This window comes from Pyricularia grisea (assembly GCF_004355905.1).
Source record: "Pyricularia grisea strain NI907 chromosome Unknown Pyricularia_grisea_NI907_Scaffold_2, whole genome shotgun sequence".
Classification (NCBI taxonomy): Eukaryota; Fungi; Ascomycota; class Sordariomycetes; order Magnaporthales; family Pyriculariaceae; genus Pyricularia; species Pyricularia grisea.
The window spans coordinates 2,687,728-2,708,183 of record NW_022156717.1 but is presented as its reverse complement, the minus strand read 5'-3'; the positions used below and the strand labels follow the sequence as shown (position 1 = coordinate 2,708,183).

Here is a 20,456-nt window from a genome sequence, read left to right as displayed (position 1 = left end):
CCCCCCCCCCAAAGACTCCAAATGACCTGGACCTCGGCCAAATTCTGCCAAGACTGACATACAACCCGCACCGATGAGCTTGCAGCCCCTGAGCCAAGGCCATCTACCACTGTTGGTCGGGATAGGTGGGCTCGCAACATTTGGGACCCCCCTTTTCGGTTACGGGTTATCACTTCTACGATGGGGCGCCCGGCCCTGTTTCCAGCTCCAGCTGGGTAAATTCCCTGATAACTCACTCGCCTGGAGCAAGTTGAAGCCAGTAGCACTGAGAAGTATTACGGTACTCACTCTAGTCTACTTACTGCCTGTGAAGTACAAACCCGGACTCCGGATTTATCTTGGTGACCCTGGCAGCAGGCTCCTGGCCCCGGCGACTTCTGGCGCCACGACTGCACTTTTACATTATAATCATCATCATCACATCAGCACGCCACTCCACACACACACGGCCGCTTAGCATCAAAATACCTGGTAGCCTCCCCACTACCCAATCAATAATTTGATATGTCCTCTTTGGCTGCTTACTCTTTTACAGGTTATGCAACTGAAAGCAAGCATTTATAGCTTGCTTTAAGGTATATGGGTGATGTGAGGTGGGAATGCAAATCCCGTACCGCATAAAGCCCTATATGATACTCTAAAAGACGTGCAGTAGTAGCAGCAATCATAACCCCAGTCCACTGGGGTAAGTGGCTCGATTCAGTATCCTTTGCCGGTCCCCCTTACAAGTCTTCTCCTATTAATTTACAGTTGTACCGTACATACTGTACATACGTACAGCAGAATGGGATAACAAAATCCTGTCCCAGGGCGGAGCCAAGGAGCAAAATAGTGATTGCCTATTCCGGGGATCCTCACACCCCAGCCATGTACCCCTACCCATGCCCTTGTCAGGCCGGTTGAACACGGAAAAGAAGTCGTGGGTCGACGTGAGCCTCGCTCGATTCCTGGCTCGCGCAGCGTATTCCATGACCCGTAGGCGACTTGGCGAATGCGGCGATTGAGAAGTCCATACATACACGACACACCCCCAGCTCCCACCCACCCGCATTTGACCTGCAAAAAGTGCCACCACCCTTGCCCTTCACAAGCTAAAAAAACCCGGCGCGGTGGAGTGTCCCTCCGCTCTGCTAGACCCCTGACTCCATGCTCGCCTAGGAATCCCTACGGCCCTCTTGTGGTTTTGCCCAGATCCGTCTTTGTACCTTGACCCCTGGAACAAACCCCCCCAGTAGCTCGGAGAAGTCCCAGGTCCGGGTACTTACAGCCTGACCAGCGTCTGCCGAGTGGGAACAAATACATATCCGTTCGAACCCCGTACCTTCACTTGTGAGCCTCATCATCCTACTCTCGTCATTTTCGTCCGAACTACCAAGAACTATTATTCTTTGAAGTAAGACGTGACGGTAAACATTCGCAACAGTAACAACAACAACAACAACAAAAAAAACACTACACCAATCGCAGGTTGGTTTGGACAAAGTGTGTGTGGCTTAGCAGACGCTCTATCCGGAAAACGACTCTCACACAAACAAAAGGGGAAAAAAGACACAGCGAGCAACGGCCCTTGCAATCTTTGTGTTCTTGGAAAACTTGGAATGCTGGCTTACGCAAACAAGAGCATATAACTGGAGCGCGAACAAACACACTCGATCAGCGCAAAGGAAGCGAAGGACCTACGTTATTTGTTAGCAGTGACTGCGCCGCCAACCAACCTTTAACCGGGCCATACTTAGCGAGCGCTGCCTCCCCGCCTCCCCCTCGCATCTTTTGTGATCCGGATACACACTTGCGGTTCCGTGATCTTTTTGACTGCCATTTGGCTTTTTTATGGTTCAGCTGTGCAAAACACATCTATCTGGAAACAAGACTCGACAAAAACCTCAGCCCCCCCCCTCTCGTGCCGGCTGGCCTGGACATGATATACTGTTCCTATCTTGACAACTGAGTTACCACTTCGCCCTCAATGGGGGCTCTATCCGGTCTCGATTCTCGTCATCGCTTGGCCTATCCGGGTACACCACCAGAGCTGGTGAGCCCGAGCTCATCCAGTTACTCCTCAAGGCCGTCCGAGGGGGCCCCAGTGTCTCCTCCCATGTCTAACTATGACCCCTCAACAACGGTCGATGTGCTACCCGGAAAGCCGTCAGACGAGTCATTAAACATGAGGAGAGCTCATTCTAGCCAGAGCAGCACCCGGCACAATGAAGACTACCGGGAACCGCAACAACGGCAACAACATTTGCCCAAGCTCCCGCCTCTGAGCAGCATCCTGACCATGGCACATGACAGCATGCTTACACATTCGCCATACGAGGAGCGCCGTGCTTTTTCGACTGGTACATCGCCACTGGATAGGCCGCAAACATCAAGCAGCCTCCCAGTGCCAAACAGACCTTACTCCCCCTCCTATTTCCCACCCACCGGAGCATGTAGCTCGTCGTCAGCCTCTCACCCCAAAAGCTCCTATCCTCCAAGGTTAGAGGAAAGGAATCCGTTTCACTCAGTGCCGAGAGGACCGTTCCCGGGCCCTCTATCACCTCCACACCGGGAGTCGGACCACAGGCGAGCAGACAGGACACCAGAAGAATACGTCACACGGGCTTCGGGGGAGTACTCCCCTAACAGCAGGTACTCGTACAACAGAAGTCAGTCGGATCGATACCCAGTGTCCATACCGGTCGTCGGAAACCACGGTATCAAGCGTGAGTATGATCACCCTTCCGGACCGGCACCATACAGGGATGCCCATCACCAAAGGCCGACGACGCACTCACACGCGGCGCCCTCGCCCCCGACAGCTACCAGTAGCATCGTCTCGCCTGAGGGCATACCATCCAAGGACGGCCTTGGCCCCAAGATCTGGACGGGCACTCACTTCCTCCCACGCTTTGTTCGGGCGGCCGAGGTCCCTGGTGAGGGCATGTGCTACTTTTACGACGACGGCAGCCACTGCAAGACAGTTATTGACGGAGAGGTCGTCAATGCACACTGGGGAGTTACCAAGGCGGGCAAGCCGCGCAAGCGCCTCGCCATTGCCTGCGTGACATGCCGTGAGAAGAAGATCAAGTGCGACCCCGATTACCCGCGCTGTGTTCAGTGCGAGAAGTTTGGCCGTGTGTGCAAGTTCAAGAATGCCCCTCGCGGTGGCAACAACACCAGCCCCTCGACGCCCCCTGCCGAGCTTGCCGATGACGTTAGACCCAGGAGCAAGAACTCCAGCGCCAGCGTTTCGCCCAGGACCATACCAGCGGCTGAGATGAGGGAACGGGACGGCAAGAGGCCGAGGTATGCATACGAGGTCGACTACAGCCAGCAAAGGCAACACTCGCCTAGGCAGCAGCACAGGGCCTTTACCCACCCGCAGTCGCAATCACACTACTCCCACACGCCACCACCTCCACCACCTCCGCAGCCGCAACAGCAGCACCCTCACCAGCGGTCTTATCCACCTCCTCAATTTTCATACCAACATCAACCTCCTCACCACCAGCATCCTCACCCACACGGGAACTACCACAGCCAACCGTCGAGTGCCGTCGGTGCACCTGGTGAGCGGCCATCGCCCATATCTTTGCCACTGCCGCTTCCCCCGCTCCCCAGGGAAGGCAGCAGAACATCATCTTCCTGGAACCCACCTGAGCTGCCTAGGATAAGATAATCAGCTTTGAGAAGGTGGACTTTGGCCCCTGGATTCTACTTCTTTCACCATATGACCTTTTATTATAACTCATGTGTAAACTATTTATTACCTTTTTTGTACTTGGGTCCCTAGGGAATTTGGCATCATAGTCATGCGGCGTTCATCACTTTGATATTCCTTTTATGGTGTATACGGTATCTATCCAAACTTCATAGTTTTCTTTTCTTTTTCCCTTCGTTCTCAGCTTATATCTTTTCTTCTTTATCTCTCAGCTTCACAGCGATTGTTGGACACTTGGTAACAGGGCCAAGGGGCGGCGGGGACAAAAAAAAAAGGAACAACGGAGGAGTAGCTTCTGGGGATATTCCCCTATGACTTGAGGGGGGCGGGGGGTTTCTCCCAACCCCAGTCAACTATAATTTAAATCTTATTGCCAAGCAAAACACATGTGCAGTATACATATCCATATATCTGTGAGTGGATGATATTCGAGATTGGAAAATCAAATTTCACGACTGGGCCGCCATTGGAGTGTCTGTGTGGGCCCCCTCGAATAGCCCGGACGAGTATGGTCGGTTCTGCCTGTATGTACATTACACTTTTTTCTTTTTTTTGTCGCCCTCGGGGATTGCAATCCTTTTACCCTGTACCCACTAAACACAAAGGAAAATAAAAACAATGCTTCTGACCCGAGCACTTGTGGCCACGGGATGATACTACTGTTACAAAGGGGATATCTGCCATACCGCGAAACAACCCAATACAGTATTGAAGCTGTCAAGAATAAGATATCGCATGGTGTAATACAGCTCCAAATTTCTCACCAAACCTGAACCACCCCAAAAACCAGGCCGTCAATGGTACATGTTTTACCATTGCTTAGCAGCAGAAACCCCCTTAAGAACCAGCAGCAAGCTTCTTGTTTTGCTTGTCGAGCCTGTCCCTGGCGCCATCGTCGAGCGAGCTCCACCACTGCTTCAGCAGCTTGGAAACCTCGTGGTCGGCCGCCGTGAGCTCCACGGGCGGCCCACGAATCTGTGGCATCCCGCCGCTGCCGTCAGCCGCATCCTCTCCATCATACGCATCGTCGGCATCGTCAAAGACGGCGTATGAGGATTTCTCGACCGAACGTAACCCCCATCCACGGTCCGTCAACGCAACGATGTTAAAGTCGCGCAGCAGCACGCGGTCTCCTGGCTTGACTATGGGCAGGGAATCTTTATGTAGGCGGTACAGCTGTACCTCATACACTCGGGAAGAAATGCTGGCGTCGGTTACGTTGAAGGACATGCAGTACTGACGCGCCTTTGTTCGTGTTGGTTTGGTGCCCTCCGTCGTGGCTAGGACGAGCAGGTCAATCGTTTTGCCAACCATCTTTGGAACTCTAAGTAGAGTCTGGTAGTCGGGTAGGTCTTCGCGCAGTCGGCGTGTGACCTCTGTTTTGATCTGGGTGCTGTTGCTGGTGCTGGAGGCCGTCTCCGTGCGTGCATTTGCATCTGACGAGGCCGTCTGCTTCTGGCGACGAGAGGGACTATTAAGGGCTCCCTTGGCCAGCCTCACACTGGGGTCCTCTGTCACGGCAGGGCTGGCGCTCCGCCTAAAACTGCTAGAGGCAGACCTTGTCGTCATCCTATTCTTTGCAGCTGGGGCTGACACGTCCAACTGGTCAGGGAGCCGTTTGCGCTTACTGCCTGCCGCCCTGGCTAACCTGGCGCTGGGGTCTGCATCAGGTGCTGGGACTGATGGTTCCACCGGTTCCAAAGGCTGCTTCCGCTTATTCGCAGCAGCTCCCCTGGCCAACCTAAGGCTAGGATCGCCATCGGTTGTTGCGGTTGCCGGCTTCGTCGGCTCAGCCGGCTGCTTGCGCTTAATCCCCGCAGCCGACCGCGCCAACCTGATACTGGGGTCACCATCTGCGACACCAGCTCGCTCTTGCGGTTGCTCGATGGTGCCCTTCTTGTTCCCCGCGCCCTTGGCCAGCCGGACGCTGGGATCAGCATCGGGGGTTGCCTGTTTGACCTTGCTAGCTTTCGCTTCGGCCTTTGTGGGGGCCTGCTTAGTTTTTATAGCCCTGGTGACGGGCCTGGTAGCCGTCGGGGTATCCGGGGGTTCATTCTTGCGACTGGCCCGAGTGACCCTTGTGGAAGGCGGCTCAGCTGACGGCTCAGAATCTTCTTCAGCGTCAAGCTCGCTCACTTTGTCTGGCTGTGGCGTGTTCTGCGAACGGATGCTGGGTGATTGTTCCGTGTCCTTCTTGAGTGCACCCCGGGTGATCCTTGTTGACGCCTGTTCGGGTTCAGAATCGCTAGAGCTCTCCTCTGTGTCGAGCTCGGGACTCTTGCTTGGTTTGTAGGCAGCCATCGCTTCCTTGGTATCGTTCTGCTTACTAGCGCTGCGGGTTGCCCTCGTTAGTGGCTTTTGTTCTTCAGGAGACGCCTCCTCTTCTGGCTCTTCAGCATTCTCCTTGTCAGACTCGTCGTCCTCCGCCTCTGAGGCATTGCGAGAATCGTCTGACCCGCCGAACTTGACAGACGATGATTCCTCGTTTATTATATCACTGATGTTTTGATCTTCATCAGACCTGTCGTCAACTTGTCGAGGCACTGAGTCGGAGGTATTCTCTGCGACCTTGAAATCATCTTGGATGTCGACCCGGATTTCTTCCTTCTGCAAAGATTCACCAGCAGCCTCGTCGGGAACGTTATTAACTTCATCAACGCCCGACTTTTCGTCTTCACCATCCTCCTCGATATTAGAGGGGCCATCCTTGGCACCGTCTCCATTATCATCTTCGTGTGTCGTACTCAGAACAGGCGACGAAGGGATATCTTCGTCTTCAACAGCCTTTTCATCTTGCGACAGTGGTTTCAGCTCGTCGTCCTCGGCAGTGACGGCTGCATCTTTGATACTCTCGGGGGCCTCAACAAAATCTCCATTCTCAGAATGGTCGCTTTCATCTTCGCCTTCGGAAGGACTATCATCTTCCAAAACAGAGCCGGCGTCGACCATATCAACGTCGTCAGATAGCGGTTCCTGGGAAGCAAACCGATGACGTGGGCTTTGTGTATCCTGAGATGGCAGAGCAGCCATAGTTTCGGGTTCCATAGCCTCAGCTCCATCTATCTCGGTCTGTTCAGCCTGGCTGTTTGACTTTTCTGATATGTCGTTTTCTTGAGTGTCCGTCAACAAGTCGTCGTTAACGTATCCTGATTCAGATGGAGGAATCTGAGTTGCAAATGGGCGACTCTGGTTCGATCTCACACTCGACAAAGACTGTCCGCGAACGCGCTCGATTTCGGACGACGCAGGCGAAGCCGGTTCCTGACGAGGAGAAGCGATGGCGGTTTTGTCTTCTTTGACGACAATCTCAATACCTTCAACAGTGACCTCCACATCTTCTACAGTAGTCACAACCGACTTTTCAGGCTCTCCACTGCCTTCAAGCACCTCCGTAGCTTCGACTGACTCCAAATTGCGGGTTGTGACCTGTTCGATGTCTACCGAGACCACTGTCTGAGAGACCATTTCGTTTGCCTCATCCTCGCTCGCGAGGTCGTCGCCATCAGGCTCAACAGGCGCAAGTTCCGATTGTTTCTCAACCACAATGTTCTCCTCGAGCTTTTGTTCCAGTGCAGCTACAACAGTCGACAGCGGCGATCCACTGTCTAGCACGGGAGCCTCCACCATTTCGTCGTCATCGTTGTCGTTGTCGCTGTCGCCCTCCTCCTGATCTTTCGGCGCATGCTCTGTATCGGTAGCCTGGGTGACTTGTATGGATTCTTGTTCGTCTGATTGAGTATTGTTCTCAATTTGGGGCGTTTGCGTCGCTGTTGGGGTGGGGAGTCTACCAGTTTCTGTGTTTGTGTCGGCTGGCTCCGAAGCCATAGCAGGCTCCTTTGGCTGTTCTGAGATGGAATTCTCTTCTATAGGTGATGAAGGGGTGGCGACATTTGGTACCATATTCTGGTCTGTTTCACTTTCTCCAGCTGGTGGATGTGAGGATTGTTTGGAATCCTCGACTTCATCCTGTACCTCTGTTTGTTCCTCGCCACCGGTTTCCTCGACGGTCTCGATAGACTGTTGCATCTCATCAGCCGCAGTCGGGAATAGAGCCCCAGACATCATCGGCACTGTCATTTCGACGTCTTGGTCGGGTTTTGGGCTGGAATTTTCATTTTGAGCGTCCTTGGGCGGATCCTGGTCTGAGCGCTCTGGTGTGACATGCCGTGAAGATGACATTATCGGCTGGAGCTCTGAGTTGATAGCAGGCATCTGGGAGGCTTCGGACTCAGGTTCTGTCTGAACAATGGATCTTACAGGGCTCTCGAATCCCGCAAGCTCGTCGTCCTCACCATCTGCATCCTCCTCAAACTGTTCAGACTGTTCAGATTCAGATTCAGATTCCAATTCGCCATTACTTGGCTCAGAGTGGACGTCATAAGGCGGTGATGGTTGTGAGGCGCTTGTCTGGGGTTGCGAGGCTAGGCACGGGTGTCAGTTCTGCGAAGAGAATGGGGGGGTATCAAAATAACAAGAAAAAGACTAACTCTGCGCTACTAGATGTAATTCCTGGCCAACATCGTAGCTCTCGGGATTTCGTTGGGGTTCTGTGTTATGAACACTAACGGGCCGAGGAGGAGGATCACTCTCGTCATCCGATGAGTCTGACAACAAGTCAATCACTACCGGGCCCGTCTGCTGTGGTGCCCTTTCGAGCTTTGGTGCGGACATCTCCTGTGATTCCCCGTCGCTTTCGTCTTCTTCGGAATACTCTTCTTCTTCCTCCTCCTCCTCCTCCTCTTGGCCCTCACTTCCGTCCGAATAATAATTGCCCTCTTCACCCTCTCCCTCAGGCAGTCCATTGTCATATGGTCCCTCAACATCGTCCTCCACGTCGGCATAGTTCCTCATATCGTAATCATCGTAGGACTCATTGGCAAGTTCGCGCTCGTATTCGGCTTCATCAGGATTCATGGATTCCTCGGATGATACCGATGCCCCCTCAACCTTCGCTTCCACCATTTCATCTTCGGCTTCGTTTTGATAACGACTCTCGTTATATGACCCGTACACGTCGACCTCGGTGGGCAATGCTGTACGACTAGGAGTTCCCAATTCTGTGTCTGGGCCATCTGCATCCAGAGCTGCTGTGAGGGAGGGGTCAATGGGCAGTTCTGCATCTGCATGTGCAGGGTTCAGTATCTGTTCATTGCTGACTATCCATAGTGGTATGGTCTCTTGATGAACTACTCCGCCGTCATGCGATGTAGGCAGAGAAACGGGTGGCAGGTCTTGGACGAATCCCGAAGCCTCGGCTCCGGTGCTGACCGGGAGCGGCGCCACCTGCTCAGTGCTGTGAGCTTGTGCAAAAGTTTGATTATGCTCCACCTCCATTCCCTGGGGTGCCAGAGGTATAATAGGACTATGATGAAAGCCAAACCTGACTTGCTCCTCTATAGAAGGGCCACTGTTGATACCAGATATGTCTGTCTGAAATCTAGGCACAGAATAATCGCCATTACTGCTCTCAAATCTCCCAAATAGAGTGCTAGTCTCAAAAGTCGAAGGAACAGGTGTTTCGGTATTTCCGGTTGGCATCTGCGCGCTTTCTGGCGCAACTGTCGGTGCGAATAGAGCTGGCGGTTCTGGCCCACTGGCATCTGTGGTTGGTTTCTCAGGCGGCGATGCCACCTGACGATCTATGCTTGCCTCATCTGGGGCAAGATTCGACTCGACGACCTGGGAACCTTTATCAACCATCTTTGGCGCCGAGGACTTCAGCGCGGATGCTGCTGCGCTTGGACTATTTTCGATACCCGCAGCAGCCTCCGCTTCGGAATCCTCCCCCACGCCGGCTTCGCTGGGCTCGGGGCTAGGCGTATGGCTGGCATATCTCCATGATGCACTGTATCGGCCGAATCGTGCCCTTTTACGGCCCTTTCCTTTCACCCCACCATCGTCTTCTGCAAACGGGTCGTGGTCTGGTTCAAATAGGGAACCATACGACAGGCGAGCTCTTTTGATGAAGGCCGGGGAATGAAACTCGACATTGCTCGATTTCTGTACAGGACTCGTGATGGAAGGTTCTTCGGCGATGGGGAAATCGTCGGAAGGCGCTTCGACAATTGGAGGCTCGAGTGCAGTGTCCGTTTCTGTGGAAGGCGGATTGGCGACATCCAGAATCTTGGTGTCCTCGGTGAATGCGGATTTGATCTGTCGAAAGGGAAGGTTAGATGAATCAAGACCCACAAACGCATTTACAGGTGCTATGCGCAACCTAGTATACATACCTCGAGAGTGATTTTCTCAGTGTATTCAAGCTGCCAACTTGAACATGACCCAGGGATCCTAGCTTCGTAAGTGTTGGCAGCCCAACCTGCACCTGCCAAGCTCAGCAGGATCTCATCACCACTCTCCAGCCCACTTTCGGCGACGAGCTTTGCGATTGCGCCATCGACCTGGAGACGAATTTGACCATTGGAATCGCGCAATCGGACGTCGGGCTCGGCGATAACAAAGGCAAAAGATTTCCGGATCAGGCTATAAGGCCAGACAACGGTGACCTCGCCTCTCACGACGCGCGAGTCTTGGTCGGAGAGCCCTGGGGCGAGCTGGGCGATCGGAGTGGCGATGCCCGCGGCAAGGATCTCGGGATGGCTGGTCGCAGATGGCGCGTCCATTTCCATGGCGTGCGAAAGGTTTGCAGAGCTCAGCACAGACGACGCGCCGAACGTCGCCTGCGCCGGGGTTCGGTCTGCGGAAATGAGGGCGGTCTTTTGCGCGTCCTATAAAACCATTGAGTGTTTCGATGACCTAGGCGGCAGGTCTAAAATTCGTAGGGTGCCGATGCTTTGCGTAGTTGGGTTGTTGAATGAAGTTGCGGATGAGGAAGACAAAATGGGGGAGGCGATGTTGAAAGAGGTACCTTGGGTGAGGTATCTTTAGATGTGGAATCGAAAATCGCCCAGAGAAAGCTCCGACAGCTACAATACGCGAACAAGCAGGCAAAGGCACCTTCTTTGGTTGCCGGTACCAGGAGCTACACATACATACCTTGATTCCACGCTAGTTTGTTTGAGGAAAGCGGTCTGTCAAGAAAGGGCGACGTTAAATAGCATACACGATTATTATCAGACATTTAGTTTGGGTCCACCCAGTAATAATAACCAATAAATACGTTTAAAATAGATTGTTTTGTGTACTGTAGGCTATTCAACGCGGCCCTTAAGAAAAGTCCATCCACCGGAATCCACCCATCTCCGCTTTCAGCACCCCGCGAGACTGGGGCCCTTTCTCACCATCATCGGCCGCATTCCGACCAACTTCAAAGATGGCGTGATTGAACAAAGTAGAATGCAAGTCGAAAAGGCTTGCTTAGCCCGGGTGCTTGCAGCTTTGGAGAGATCTGGCCTCACCTGTCGCAGACCTTTTCTTTTTTCCTTTTTCTTTCAGGAAGTAAATCTTTGTCTGGGTTCCGGTTTGGCAAAATGGTCCTCCGAGTCTGCTTTGATGTGAAGCGGATCGCCGTCATCGGCGCTGGCCCCTGTGGCCTCGCCGCTGCCAAATACCTTTTGGCGCAAAAGTCATTTGCCGAAATCGTCGTCTTTGAGCAGGCGGCAGAGGTCGGCGGGGTTTGGAATTACAGCAAGACTCCCTCGAGCACGCTGCACGTTCCTCAGACGAACCCCTCGTGCGCGCCTGATCCTCCAGTCTTTCCCGACAAGGACGGACCGGCTGTGTTTCCTTCGCCCATGTATGATCTCTTACATACCAACATTCCGAGGACTATAATGGGATTTAAGGACTTGGAATTTCCCGAAACTGTGGCGTTTCCCCATCGGGATGAAGTTCAGGCTTATCTGGTGAAGTACTCGCAAGACGTTCGACATCTTATCAAGTTCTCTACCATTGTCAGGGACGTCCGTCTTAGACAAGAGGCAGGCAAGGATCAGTGGGATATCAAGACTGAGTCTTCTACGGGTGGCAATTTACAACTGCAGACATTTGATGCGGTTGTGGTTGCATCTGGTCACTACTCCACCACTTACATGCCTCGGATCCCCAACATTGAGGACTTTCACAAGGCACACCCAGCCGTCATCACACACTCAAAGACCTACCGCTCGCCCAACCCGTATACGGGCAAGAAAGTCATTGTTGTGGGCAACTCAGCCTCGGGAGTTGACATTGCAGCGCAGATCCAGAGGGTGGCCGGACAGGTGTTCCTCTCGGTGCGGGAGCCGACAGCGTCGGATAGCCTAGCCCATATTGGGGCAGAAGAAACACGTCCAATCTCAGAGTTCCTCGTGCAGGAGAAGGGAGTGCGGTTCGAAGATGGCCGTATTGAGAAGGGCATTGACGCGGTGGTGTTTTGCACTGGGTATCTGTTTGCCTTCCCCTTTCTGGAGTCGCTCGACGCACCGCTGTTGACAGACGGCCGGCGCGTCTACGGGCTATACAAAGATTTCCTGCATATCAAACATCCTACATTGGTGTTCCCCGGTCTTCCAATCAAAGTCATCCCGTTCCCATTCTCGGAAAGCCAGGCTGCCATATACGCACGACTCTGGGCGAACGTCTTGCCGCTGCCGTCTGAGAAAGAAATGACGGGCTGGGAGAAGGGCGCGGAAGATCAGAGAGGCCCGGCGTTCCACGTCTATCCAAAGAAGGGCGATGTCGAGTACCTCAGGGAGATGCATGCCTGGGCCGCAAAGGCCGAGAGTGGAAAGGAGCCTCCGCTGTGGACCGATGAACAGGTTTGGCAGAGGGAAATATATGCGCAAGCCAAGCTAGAGTTTGAAAAGACTGGCAGAACCGCCAAGACCCTCGCCGAACTCGGCTTCCATTACAAGGCACCTTCTGGCGCAGTGGAGGAGGCCGCGCAAGATGTTCTATAAGTGCAATGATCTTTTGGATAACAAATTCAGACTAGATGGGCATGGCCCTAGAGATTGTCTTTGATTATTTTTAGAAATAACAACCCGAACCAGACAAACCACACTTGTGTAGCTTGTCTACTTACGCAGGGCTGCAACTGCGCAGCCAGGAATGTGGTTTTCGCATTGCGATCATGGTATGTGGAACGATAATAGCGTACCGCTGCAATGGAAGTTTTTGCTCAAATTTTTGGCAGGACTCGCTTATAGTACTCACGACTCGCTCGGCTTTCCCCGAACAGGATTGCAAGGGACTCCTTGTTTTTGAGTCAAGAGAAATAAAATCCACATGGGTCGCTTGATAATGGGCGACGAAAATAGTATTTACTATGTACATCCTTTGCTATTTTCGGCCGCATAACTTGGCTGTAAATGGATTCCGGTATAGCGCATCAATGTACACCGAGCTTGTCAACCAGTAAGTACAAGCATTTGTTACGCTAGCTTGCGATGGTTTTTTTTTCCCCTGAACTTTTCATCCTTAACTAGGTTTTTGATTTAATATGTCTTGGTGTTGTTACGCTAGTTCCCTTTTCTAAATTCGCCTCTCTCTCTCTCTCTCTCTCGCTCTCTCTCTGTCTCGCTCTCTCTCTCTCTCGCTCTCTCTCTCTCTCTCGCTCTCTCTCTCTCTCTCTCTGTCATTCGTTTCGTTTCATCGCGTTCTCCGCCCGAGATGCACGCCTCCACTTTATTCGTCGTCTTAGTTACCGCCTCCGCCGACCTGGTTTCGGCCGGAACATCCCGTTACGATCAATATGGAGATAGAGGAGAATATGACCTGCCCCATTTGTTCCGCGCTCCTCAGCAGAAGGGCAGGAAGGATGGGGTTTTATCGACCGTTTCCGGGTTTCTCACAAGCGGCCGACGCAAGAATAATAAGATGGAGGACGATGACGAGGAGGTCTGGAGGGACCCCAACAGTTGTCCCACCTTTCCCCCCGCCGAATATGAAAACTTTGAAAAATTTGAAAAAACCCCGGAAGGGTATTGCTGCGCCAGCACCATCAAAGCCGAGGACAGGAACGGGATTAATTGCTGCCACCTCCCACATGCTCCCTGGTTCACCGAGAAAGGAGTCTACTTGCCATGTTCGGATCGGTATTTCTCTACTGGGTCGCGATATGCTACCTTTAGGGCCTGCAACGAGGGCCTTCACGAAGACAAGGAAAAGTGCAAAGACGTCACTAACATAGCTGACCTCACTGACAAATACACGAAATATTTCAAGGACCACGCTGAAGATCACCAACGATTCCTTAGCCAGCACCCTTTTTTTATCCACACATAATGAACACTGGTAGATACGGTTTCGAGACTTTTACCCACCAAAACCCCACCCAAAAAGTACCCAGTGCAGACATCTGCTGTGTGGATCAAAAAAGGGTGCTGGCTAAGGAATCGTGGGTAATCTTTAACGTGGCCCTATTTCAATCAACAAGCCCAATTGATGCCATCTCATTAAGCTGGCACGAAAGGTTGTTTATAGTCGGTATAATTCCCTTTCGACTTCCTTGGATTTTAGGTGTTTTCCTCTCATCTTTTATCATTGCGTTCGTTTTTCTTTGTTTTAGTTATTTACTCTTTTGCTTACTTCTATTTAGTCTAATCACCTCTCTCTTGCGTTTTTATTTTGCTCTTATCCTGTCTTTGAATGGCCACTATTTCCAAGGATATTCTTTTACCAAGACGGTATATCTCGTTTCCTTCAAGACCAAAACATAAATTGATAACATTGGATGAGTGTCATACATGGAATACCCTGTCGCTCACTGATTATTTCATAAATACTACCCGGGCAGTTAGCCCTAGAATAAATAGCATACATAGCAGTCTTGAGTTCATCCAATCCAGTACAATGCAGAAAAAAAGCAGCCCAGCCTTAGCGGAGATTGTCGTCCAATCTTTCAATTCCACTACAGGTACCACCAACCTCTGAGCAAGTCGTGTGCAAGCGATTGCGCCAGAAGCGTTGCAGTAGCTTGATGAAGTATTTGAAGCTAAAATCTCCATGTGTTTGGCTACACACGGGTAGTACGCAATACAAACCGTTGCCGAGGGCGGGGCCCCGCTAAACTGCATGGGGCCAACGTCCTATCCCTCAAGGGCTATCGTGAGCAATGAGAGCCATGGAAAGAAGAGCATGCATGCTTTAGCGGGGCCGTCAGCTCCGATGCCAGGGGTTTTAATGGTTACAGCCAATGCCGCGATGGGAATGGATATGTTCCGTTTCTGGGTAAACCTACAACCTTGGGGGGTTGCATTTGTAATCGTCACCAAGCTGTAAGGTAAGAGATCGGACTTTCTTATCTTTTACCTTACAAGTTTAGTCTTCCCACACCATTGGGTCTGTCACAACCCGTTTTTGAATGAAATATAGCTGGCAGACCAAAAATACGCACCATCCTAACCTACCTAAACCTGTCACTGTTTTAATATAAAAAAAAAAAAGAGGATCAGCGTCTCTATCATCCCCGGACAAACTGCCAAAATGGAACTACCAACTCGGCCCCTGTCCCGGAGGCAGGAGGACAATGGCGAAGACGACACCAGACCTCTACCCCGGGATCTGAGCCACTACTATTCGCAGACCACCAAGAACCGCAAGCCCAGTGAAGTCAAAGAATTCTACAAATTCTTTCAGATACCAGGAATTGGAAATTTTGCCGGAGGTGAGCATCGCAAGTGACGCCTTCACTGTCTCCGTCCACAAAAGACTTACCTCTCGCCCATAAAAAAACAAAACCCGGCAGGTCTTCCCAACCTCCGCTTCTTCCCGTTCGACACGCTCGAGGCGCAAGCCGCAAAGCCTGAACGCTGGACGCCAAGCAAAAACACCACTATCACCACCACCACCAGCAATGGCGACTCTCCGGACCGGAGCGCGTCGACCCACATCACGGTACCGCTGGTCGCCAAGGAGACGGACCCGCTGCGCAAGATCGACCTCGCCACGGCGCTGCAGTACGGCATGGCCGACGGCTACCCGCCCCTGCTGTCCTTTGTGCGCCAGTTCACCCGCGAGCACCTGCACCCCGACGTGCCGTACCGCTCCGGGCCCGAGGTCGTCCTGACCGTCGGCTCCACCGACGGCTTCGCCAAGACGCTTGAGCTCTTTGTCGACCCGTGGAGCGAGGGCAAAGGGGACGACGTTCGCGACAGGCCCGGCCTGCTGTGCGAGAGGTTCGCGTACGGCAACGTGCTCACCCAGGCCAGGCCCAAGGGCGTCCAGGTCGTCACCGTCGAGGCCGACTCGGGCGGCATGCTCGCCGATGGACCCGGGGGTCTGGAGGATGTGCTCGCCAATTGGGATGACAGCAAGGGCAGGAGGCCTCATCTTATGTACACCGTCACCATGGGTCACAACCCGACGGGTATCGTGCTGGAGGTGGAGCGGCGAAAGGCTTTGTATGCAGTATGCAGCAAGTACGACGTGGTCATTGTAGAGGATGATCCTTACTGGTTAGTTAATCCTCCACCGACAGAGGATGTCTTGTATCCCATCAGTCGCTCACATATCTCTTCACAGGTACATGCAGTTTCCGTCGGCAGCCAAAGAGGAGGCCAAGAGCAGGAACCTGCCCCCACCACGGGTTGCCTCCACATACTCACGGTCGACCGGCTATCCGTTCTTGGACTCCTTGGTTCCATCTTTCCTCAGCTTTGACGTGGACGGCCGCGTTGTCCGGCTCGATACCTTCTCAAAGACTGTCGCACCTGGCTGCAGACTCGGCTGGGTAACGGCACAGCCGGCGATCATTGAGCGATTCGTAAGGTAAGTTCAGAGTATCTATTTATTTGCGAGAAACCGCTCGAATGTTCCCTGACGGTGTCGTAGAATCACCGAGACAACAACCCAACAGCCAAGCGGGTTCGTCCAATCCATGATCGGCGAGCTGGTCATGGGTTCCCAACCCGCCGAGACCAAGACGTCGTTCCTCGGCCTCCGCACCCACAAGGACCGGATGGCCTTCACCGGGTGGCAGATGGACGGCTGGGTCCGCTGGCTCGAGGGCCTCCGCGGCGCCTACGAGGACAGGATGAACCGCGTCTGCCGCATCCTCGACGAAGGCAAGTACCAGCTGAAGCAGGGCACTCCGATCGTCCCCGGTCCGCACCCGCTGGACGCCGACTGGGGCGTCATCACCAAGACCAAGCTGTTTGAGTTCGACTGGCCCCGCGGCGGCATGTTCGTGTGGCTCCGAGTCTTCTTCGAGACGCATCCGCTGTGGAAGGCTCCCCGCCCCGGCAAGGACGGCGAGCCCGCCGGTGTGATGGACGGCGGCGTCCTGTCGGGCGCCTTGCTGGCCATGCTCACCAAGAAGCCGTGGCTGGTCCTTGTCGCCCCTGGGTTCATGTTCAGCGCCAACGAAGAGGTTCAACGCAAGGACGGCTGGGCCTATTACCGGCTGTGCTTTGCAGCCGAGGCCGAGGAAGCTATCGACCCCTGCTCTCGGAGGTTTGTTGGTGGCATTCAGCGATTCTGGAAGATCAAGACAGTCCGCGAGATCGAAGATCTGCTAGAGGGCTTCCCCATATCCACTGGCGGGGCATTATCCATGAATGCGGTGGACCAAGATGTGGGAAACATGGGCATGTATATGGGATGTTGATTTAAGGCGCTGAATGAAATAAAAAAAAAAAAAAAAAAAAAAAAAAAAAAAAAAAAAAAAAAAAATACAAGAAGCGAACAACGCGAAATAAATAGAAACCTACCTACCAATCTGAAGTTAGTACAAGGTTTGGCCCAGTAGCGGTGTGGCGTCCTGCTGATTAGTGAGCCTGGTATGCGAGTTTGCGTCGTCGGCGTTTCGACGAAAAAGAAATCGGATGGCAGATCTATGATTAAGCGGCGTTTAGAAACGGTAGCCAACTCAGACTCGACTTCGCATCCGAGCACCACACATCACCAGTCTCTGAACAGGCCACTATCCACTCTTATTATCATCGCTTCTCTTTTCAAATATATCATGTCATTCGGGTATTGGATTTGACTCATGTGAAGAAACTCATTAATCACCATCATCTCACTGCCGATGAAGCTACAGAGGTGAAATCGATCTGCTGAAATGACATTGCACTATGGTTTTCCATGAACCCACTAGACGCCCCGTAAAAAAGAAGACAACCTTTTGAAATCCCCATGCCCAAACACCCAACCTAGTTCTCGTGAAGCTGAGTCTTGAACGCCTCAGGTACCTCAGGCTTGCCCTCCCTGAGCTTCTCCTCACCAAGCTTGTTCTTTTGGTAGGCGGAAGCGTAGGGGTTAAGGCGGAGGAGGATCTGCTTGTTCCTGAGCGGGTTCTTCTTGAGGCAACCCTGGCGCTTTGTGCGGGCGGTGCCCTTGGGTGCGCGCAGGACGCTCTGGATTTCGGAGCTGTTGATCAGACGGGTCAGGTCTGCTTGGCTGACGACGTTGGAAGGCAGCAGGAAGTCCTTCTTCAGCGCCGAGGGGGTGGTGGTGGTGCCGTAGATGTTGTCGAGGGCCTTGAAACCAGCGGAGGTCCAGACAATGAAGCGGCCAAGGTGGCCACCAGGGGCGAGCTGGAGGAGGTTGAGGGAGTAGACAGAGCTGGTCTCAACACCGGGGATGTTGCGGAAGCCCTTGACAAGGTCGGTGCCGTCGGTGGCAGGGTCGTAGATGACCAGGGGACCGCGGCGCTGGCGGTACCTGCGGCCACGGAGCTTGCCCTTACCGGCACGCATGGCCCTCGACTTCTTGACCTTCTCAAGGTCAGCACCGGCACCAACGGCGTTCAGGAGACCGACAGCGGCGGCAGTCTTGGCAAGAGCGGCACCGCTGAAAGCAGCAGAGTCGATGACCAGGGGGACCTCAGGGATGTTGCTGATCCTGTGACCGCGGGCGAGCAGGAGAGGGGCGACGGCCGAAGCAGCGAGAGCGGAGGTGGTAGCGAAGCGCCTGGAGCAGAAGTCAGCATAGTTCCTTGGCTGGTGATAACCCAATTTCCCTCCAGTCGCTACTCACTTCTGGCCCTGGTTGACCTTGATGTGCCACTTGCGCCAAACCTTGGTAGGGGCGAACATGCGACCGGAACGGCACATGTTACCGAAAGCGGCCTGACCGGCACGGTGGGTACCACCACCAGAGACACGGGGGATACGGGCAACGGCACGACCTAGAGTGATGCCATTGTTAGCAACGTGATCCGAGAGCTTTGTGTGTGGCTGTTATTTGGTATTGGCGCCGCAAGCTGAGCATCATCTGAGGATTGGTTTTCGAGAAGGCTCAAGTCTAGCAATAATAGCAAGTCCAATGATGCCTAATCGTTCCTCGAAGTCCGCCAGATTTGATGCTTAATGCTGCCCTCGATCTCAAGCCCAAATATTCGCCCATTTCGGGTTGCACTAACCAGTTCCCCAAGACTCGGCAGAGGTCTGGTGACCGGCCTTCTCGCTAACGGCGTACGGCTGGCGCTTGTTCTTTGCCATTCCCTTGTGAACCTGCTGAACAATGTCGGGACGGATCGGTGCCGTGAAGACATTGGGGATCGGGTGGGTGGCACCGCTGGCCTTGCCATCGGCGCCGATGATCGTGACGGTCGGTCGGGAAGCCATTGCGAAGATTTCTGCTGTCTGTTGTGTAAAGGATAATTCGTTCGAATTAGTTATCGAAACTCGTTTTTCTGATTATCCAGGCTCTTCAAGAGTCTGACAATGGGTGTAAATGGCGACGAGGCTCACCTCTGGCTGGTCGGCTGTCTGTTGGTTAGTATGTCCTCGAAGTAGGCACGAAAGCTTTTTGCTTCGTTTTTGCTCCTCTCACGACAATTTTCGTGGGGGGCAATGGTCGGTGGGGCTACTTTTTTTCGTGAAACTAGGTCACGTGGATGATGGAGCTTCTTTTCGAGGTTTTGATTTTGGAGCTTTGTGGCGACCCTAACCCGGAATATGCGAGATGTGATGCAGTGTAGCATTTTGAGGATCACGGCTTTTTTCTCACCACGGGTCATCATGCACCAGTAACCATCTGGAGTTTATTGATCTGTTCTCTAGAATAGAACAATTAATTTTGCATGAGCTTAGGTTCATCACTAAGGAAATGTGCATTTTCTTTCCACATTCTTCAAATATGTGTGTCCCCCAGACTTTGCCGGTATATAAACAAGAGACAAGTGTGCAACAAAGCTCCAAGGCCTATGACCCTCCCAGGCCCTAGAATAAATCACACAGCATCTGCACCCACAATTGCCCTCTCACTGCCCCATCCCTTGCCTAGCGCCATCACCCACCACCCCCAGCCAAGACCCTCAATTGCTCCAAGGCCTCCTCCCTCGCCCTGCCCTGCGCTTTTCTCCTCGCCTCGTACAGCCTCCCTGGCTCCTCGGCAGCAGCAGACCCGGGCATCGGGCGCGGGTAGTGCTCTCTGGTGCCCGCCGACCCCAGCGCAAGTCTGAATCCGCCGCTGCCATCAAAGTCCTCCCCGTAAAGCTCAAACTCTTGGAGCTGCTCGTTTCCGACCGGGAGACCCAGCGTCTGCGTTGCGTACAGGAAGGCGAGGCACTGGAGCAGTCCTTGCCAGTGTCTGGTGTGCATTGTGTTTTCTTTTACTTCATCTCCGACCCGGTGCAGCTGAATGATGTGCGGGTAGTTTTACTTTTGGCAGGAGGATATTTAATAGCCGCTTTTCCGTAACGGTTTTCGTCTGAATAAGGTTGCAAAAAAATGCACACCATAGAACATAGTGCTGTGCTCAACTTGATACTCCCGGCTTTTGCTCATTGAAGCCGGGCAAGTCATCAATTTCAATGATGTAAGGGCTCTCGAGACCCGAGGACCGGGTAAATTGCGTCAACGCCGACACTCGGCAAAAGGGGGGTCGCTGCTGCCTCATATTATCCAGAATAAAACTTTTTTGTCTG

General features: G+C 53.1%; 7 protein-coding genes across 7 annotated transcripts; 3 read left to right on the top strand and 4 right to left on the bottom strand.

Annotated features, from left to right (window-relative positions):
- Positions 1–890: 890 nt before the first annotated feature.
- Positions 891–1,767, bottom strand: PgNI_03376 (uncharacterized protein; the record flags this gene model as incomplete). The annotated part of the gene is made up of 3 exons (XM_031123431.1): positions 891–1,056; positions 1,225–1,378; positions 1,716–1,767. The coding sequence occupies 3 exons, from the start codon at positions 1,765–1,767 to the stop codon at positions 891–893; spliced, it is 372 nt and encodes a 123-aa protein (XP_030983792.1).
- Positions 1,768–1,966: 199 nt separating this feature from the next.
- On the top strand, positions 1,967–3,661 carry PgNI_03375 (uncharacterized protein; the record flags this gene model as incomplete). Its single annotated transcript, XM_031123430.1, has 1 exon — positions 1,967–3,661. The coding sequence occupies one exon, from the start codon at positions 1,967–1,969 to the stop codon at positions 3,659–3,661; it is 1,695 nt and encodes a 564-aa protein (XP_030983791.1).
- Positions 3,662–4,540: 879 nt separating this feature from the next.
- On the bottom strand, positions 4,541–10,689 carry PgNI_03374 (uncharacterized protein; the record flags this gene model as incomplete). Its single annotated transcript, XM_031123429.1, has 3 exons — positions 9,934–10,689; positions 8,191–9,856; positions 4,541–8,124 (listed from the first exon to the last, which is right to left on the bottom strand). The coding sequence occupies exons 1-3, from the start codon at positions 10,327–10,329 to the stop codon at positions 4,541–4,543; spliced, it is 5,646 nt and encodes a 1,881-aa protein (XP_030983790.1). The 5' UTR covers positions 10,330–10,689.
- Positions 10,690–11,130: 441 nt separating this feature from the next.
- On the top strand, positions 11,131–12,540 carry PgNI_03373 (uncharacterized protein; the record flags this gene model as incomplete). Its single annotated transcript, XM_031123428.1, has 1 exon — positions 11,131–12,540. The coding sequence occupies one exon, from the start codon at positions 11,131–11,133 to the stop codon at positions 12,538–12,540; it is 1,410 nt and encodes a 469-aa protein (XP_030983797.1).
- A 2,388-nt stretch (positions 12,541–14,928) lies between these two features.
- PgNI_03372 (uncharacterized protein) lies at positions 14,929–17,199 on the top strand. Its single transcript, XM_031123427.1, has 4 exons — positions 14,929–15,248; positions 15,330–16,038; positions 16,106–16,351; positions 16,415–17,199. The coding sequence occupies exons 1-4, from the start codon at positions 15,068–15,070 to the stop codon at positions 17,187–17,189; spliced, it is 1,911 nt and encodes a 636-aa protein (XP_030983796.1). The 5' UTR covers positions 14,929–15,067; the 3' UTR covers positions 17,190–17,199.
- A 323-nt stretch (positions 17,200–17,522) lies between these two features.
- PgNI_03371 (uncharacterized protein) lies at positions 17,523–19,344 on the bottom strand. The gene is made up of 4 exons (XM_031123426.1): positions 19,279–19,344; positions 18,948–19,170; positions 18,563–18,713; positions 17,523–18,496 (listed from the first exon to the last, which is right to left on the bottom strand). Exons 2-4 carry the CDS (start codon positions 19,150–19,152, stop codon positions 17,737–17,739), a joined length of 1,116 nt encoding a protein of 371 aa, XP_030983795.1. The 5' UTR covers positions 19,153–19,170; positions 19,279–19,344; the 3' UTR covers positions 17,523–17,736.
- Positions 19,345–19,818: 474 nt separating this feature from the next.
- On the bottom strand, positions 19,819–20,130 carry PgNI_03370 (uncharacterized protein; the record flags this gene model as incomplete). Its single annotated transcript, XM_031123425.1, has 1 exon — positions 19,819–20,130. One exon carries the CDS (start codon positions 20,128–20,130, stop codon positions 19,819–19,821), a length of 312 nt encoding a protein of 103 aa, XP_030983794.1.
- Positions 20,131–20,456: the final 326 nt, after the last annotated feature.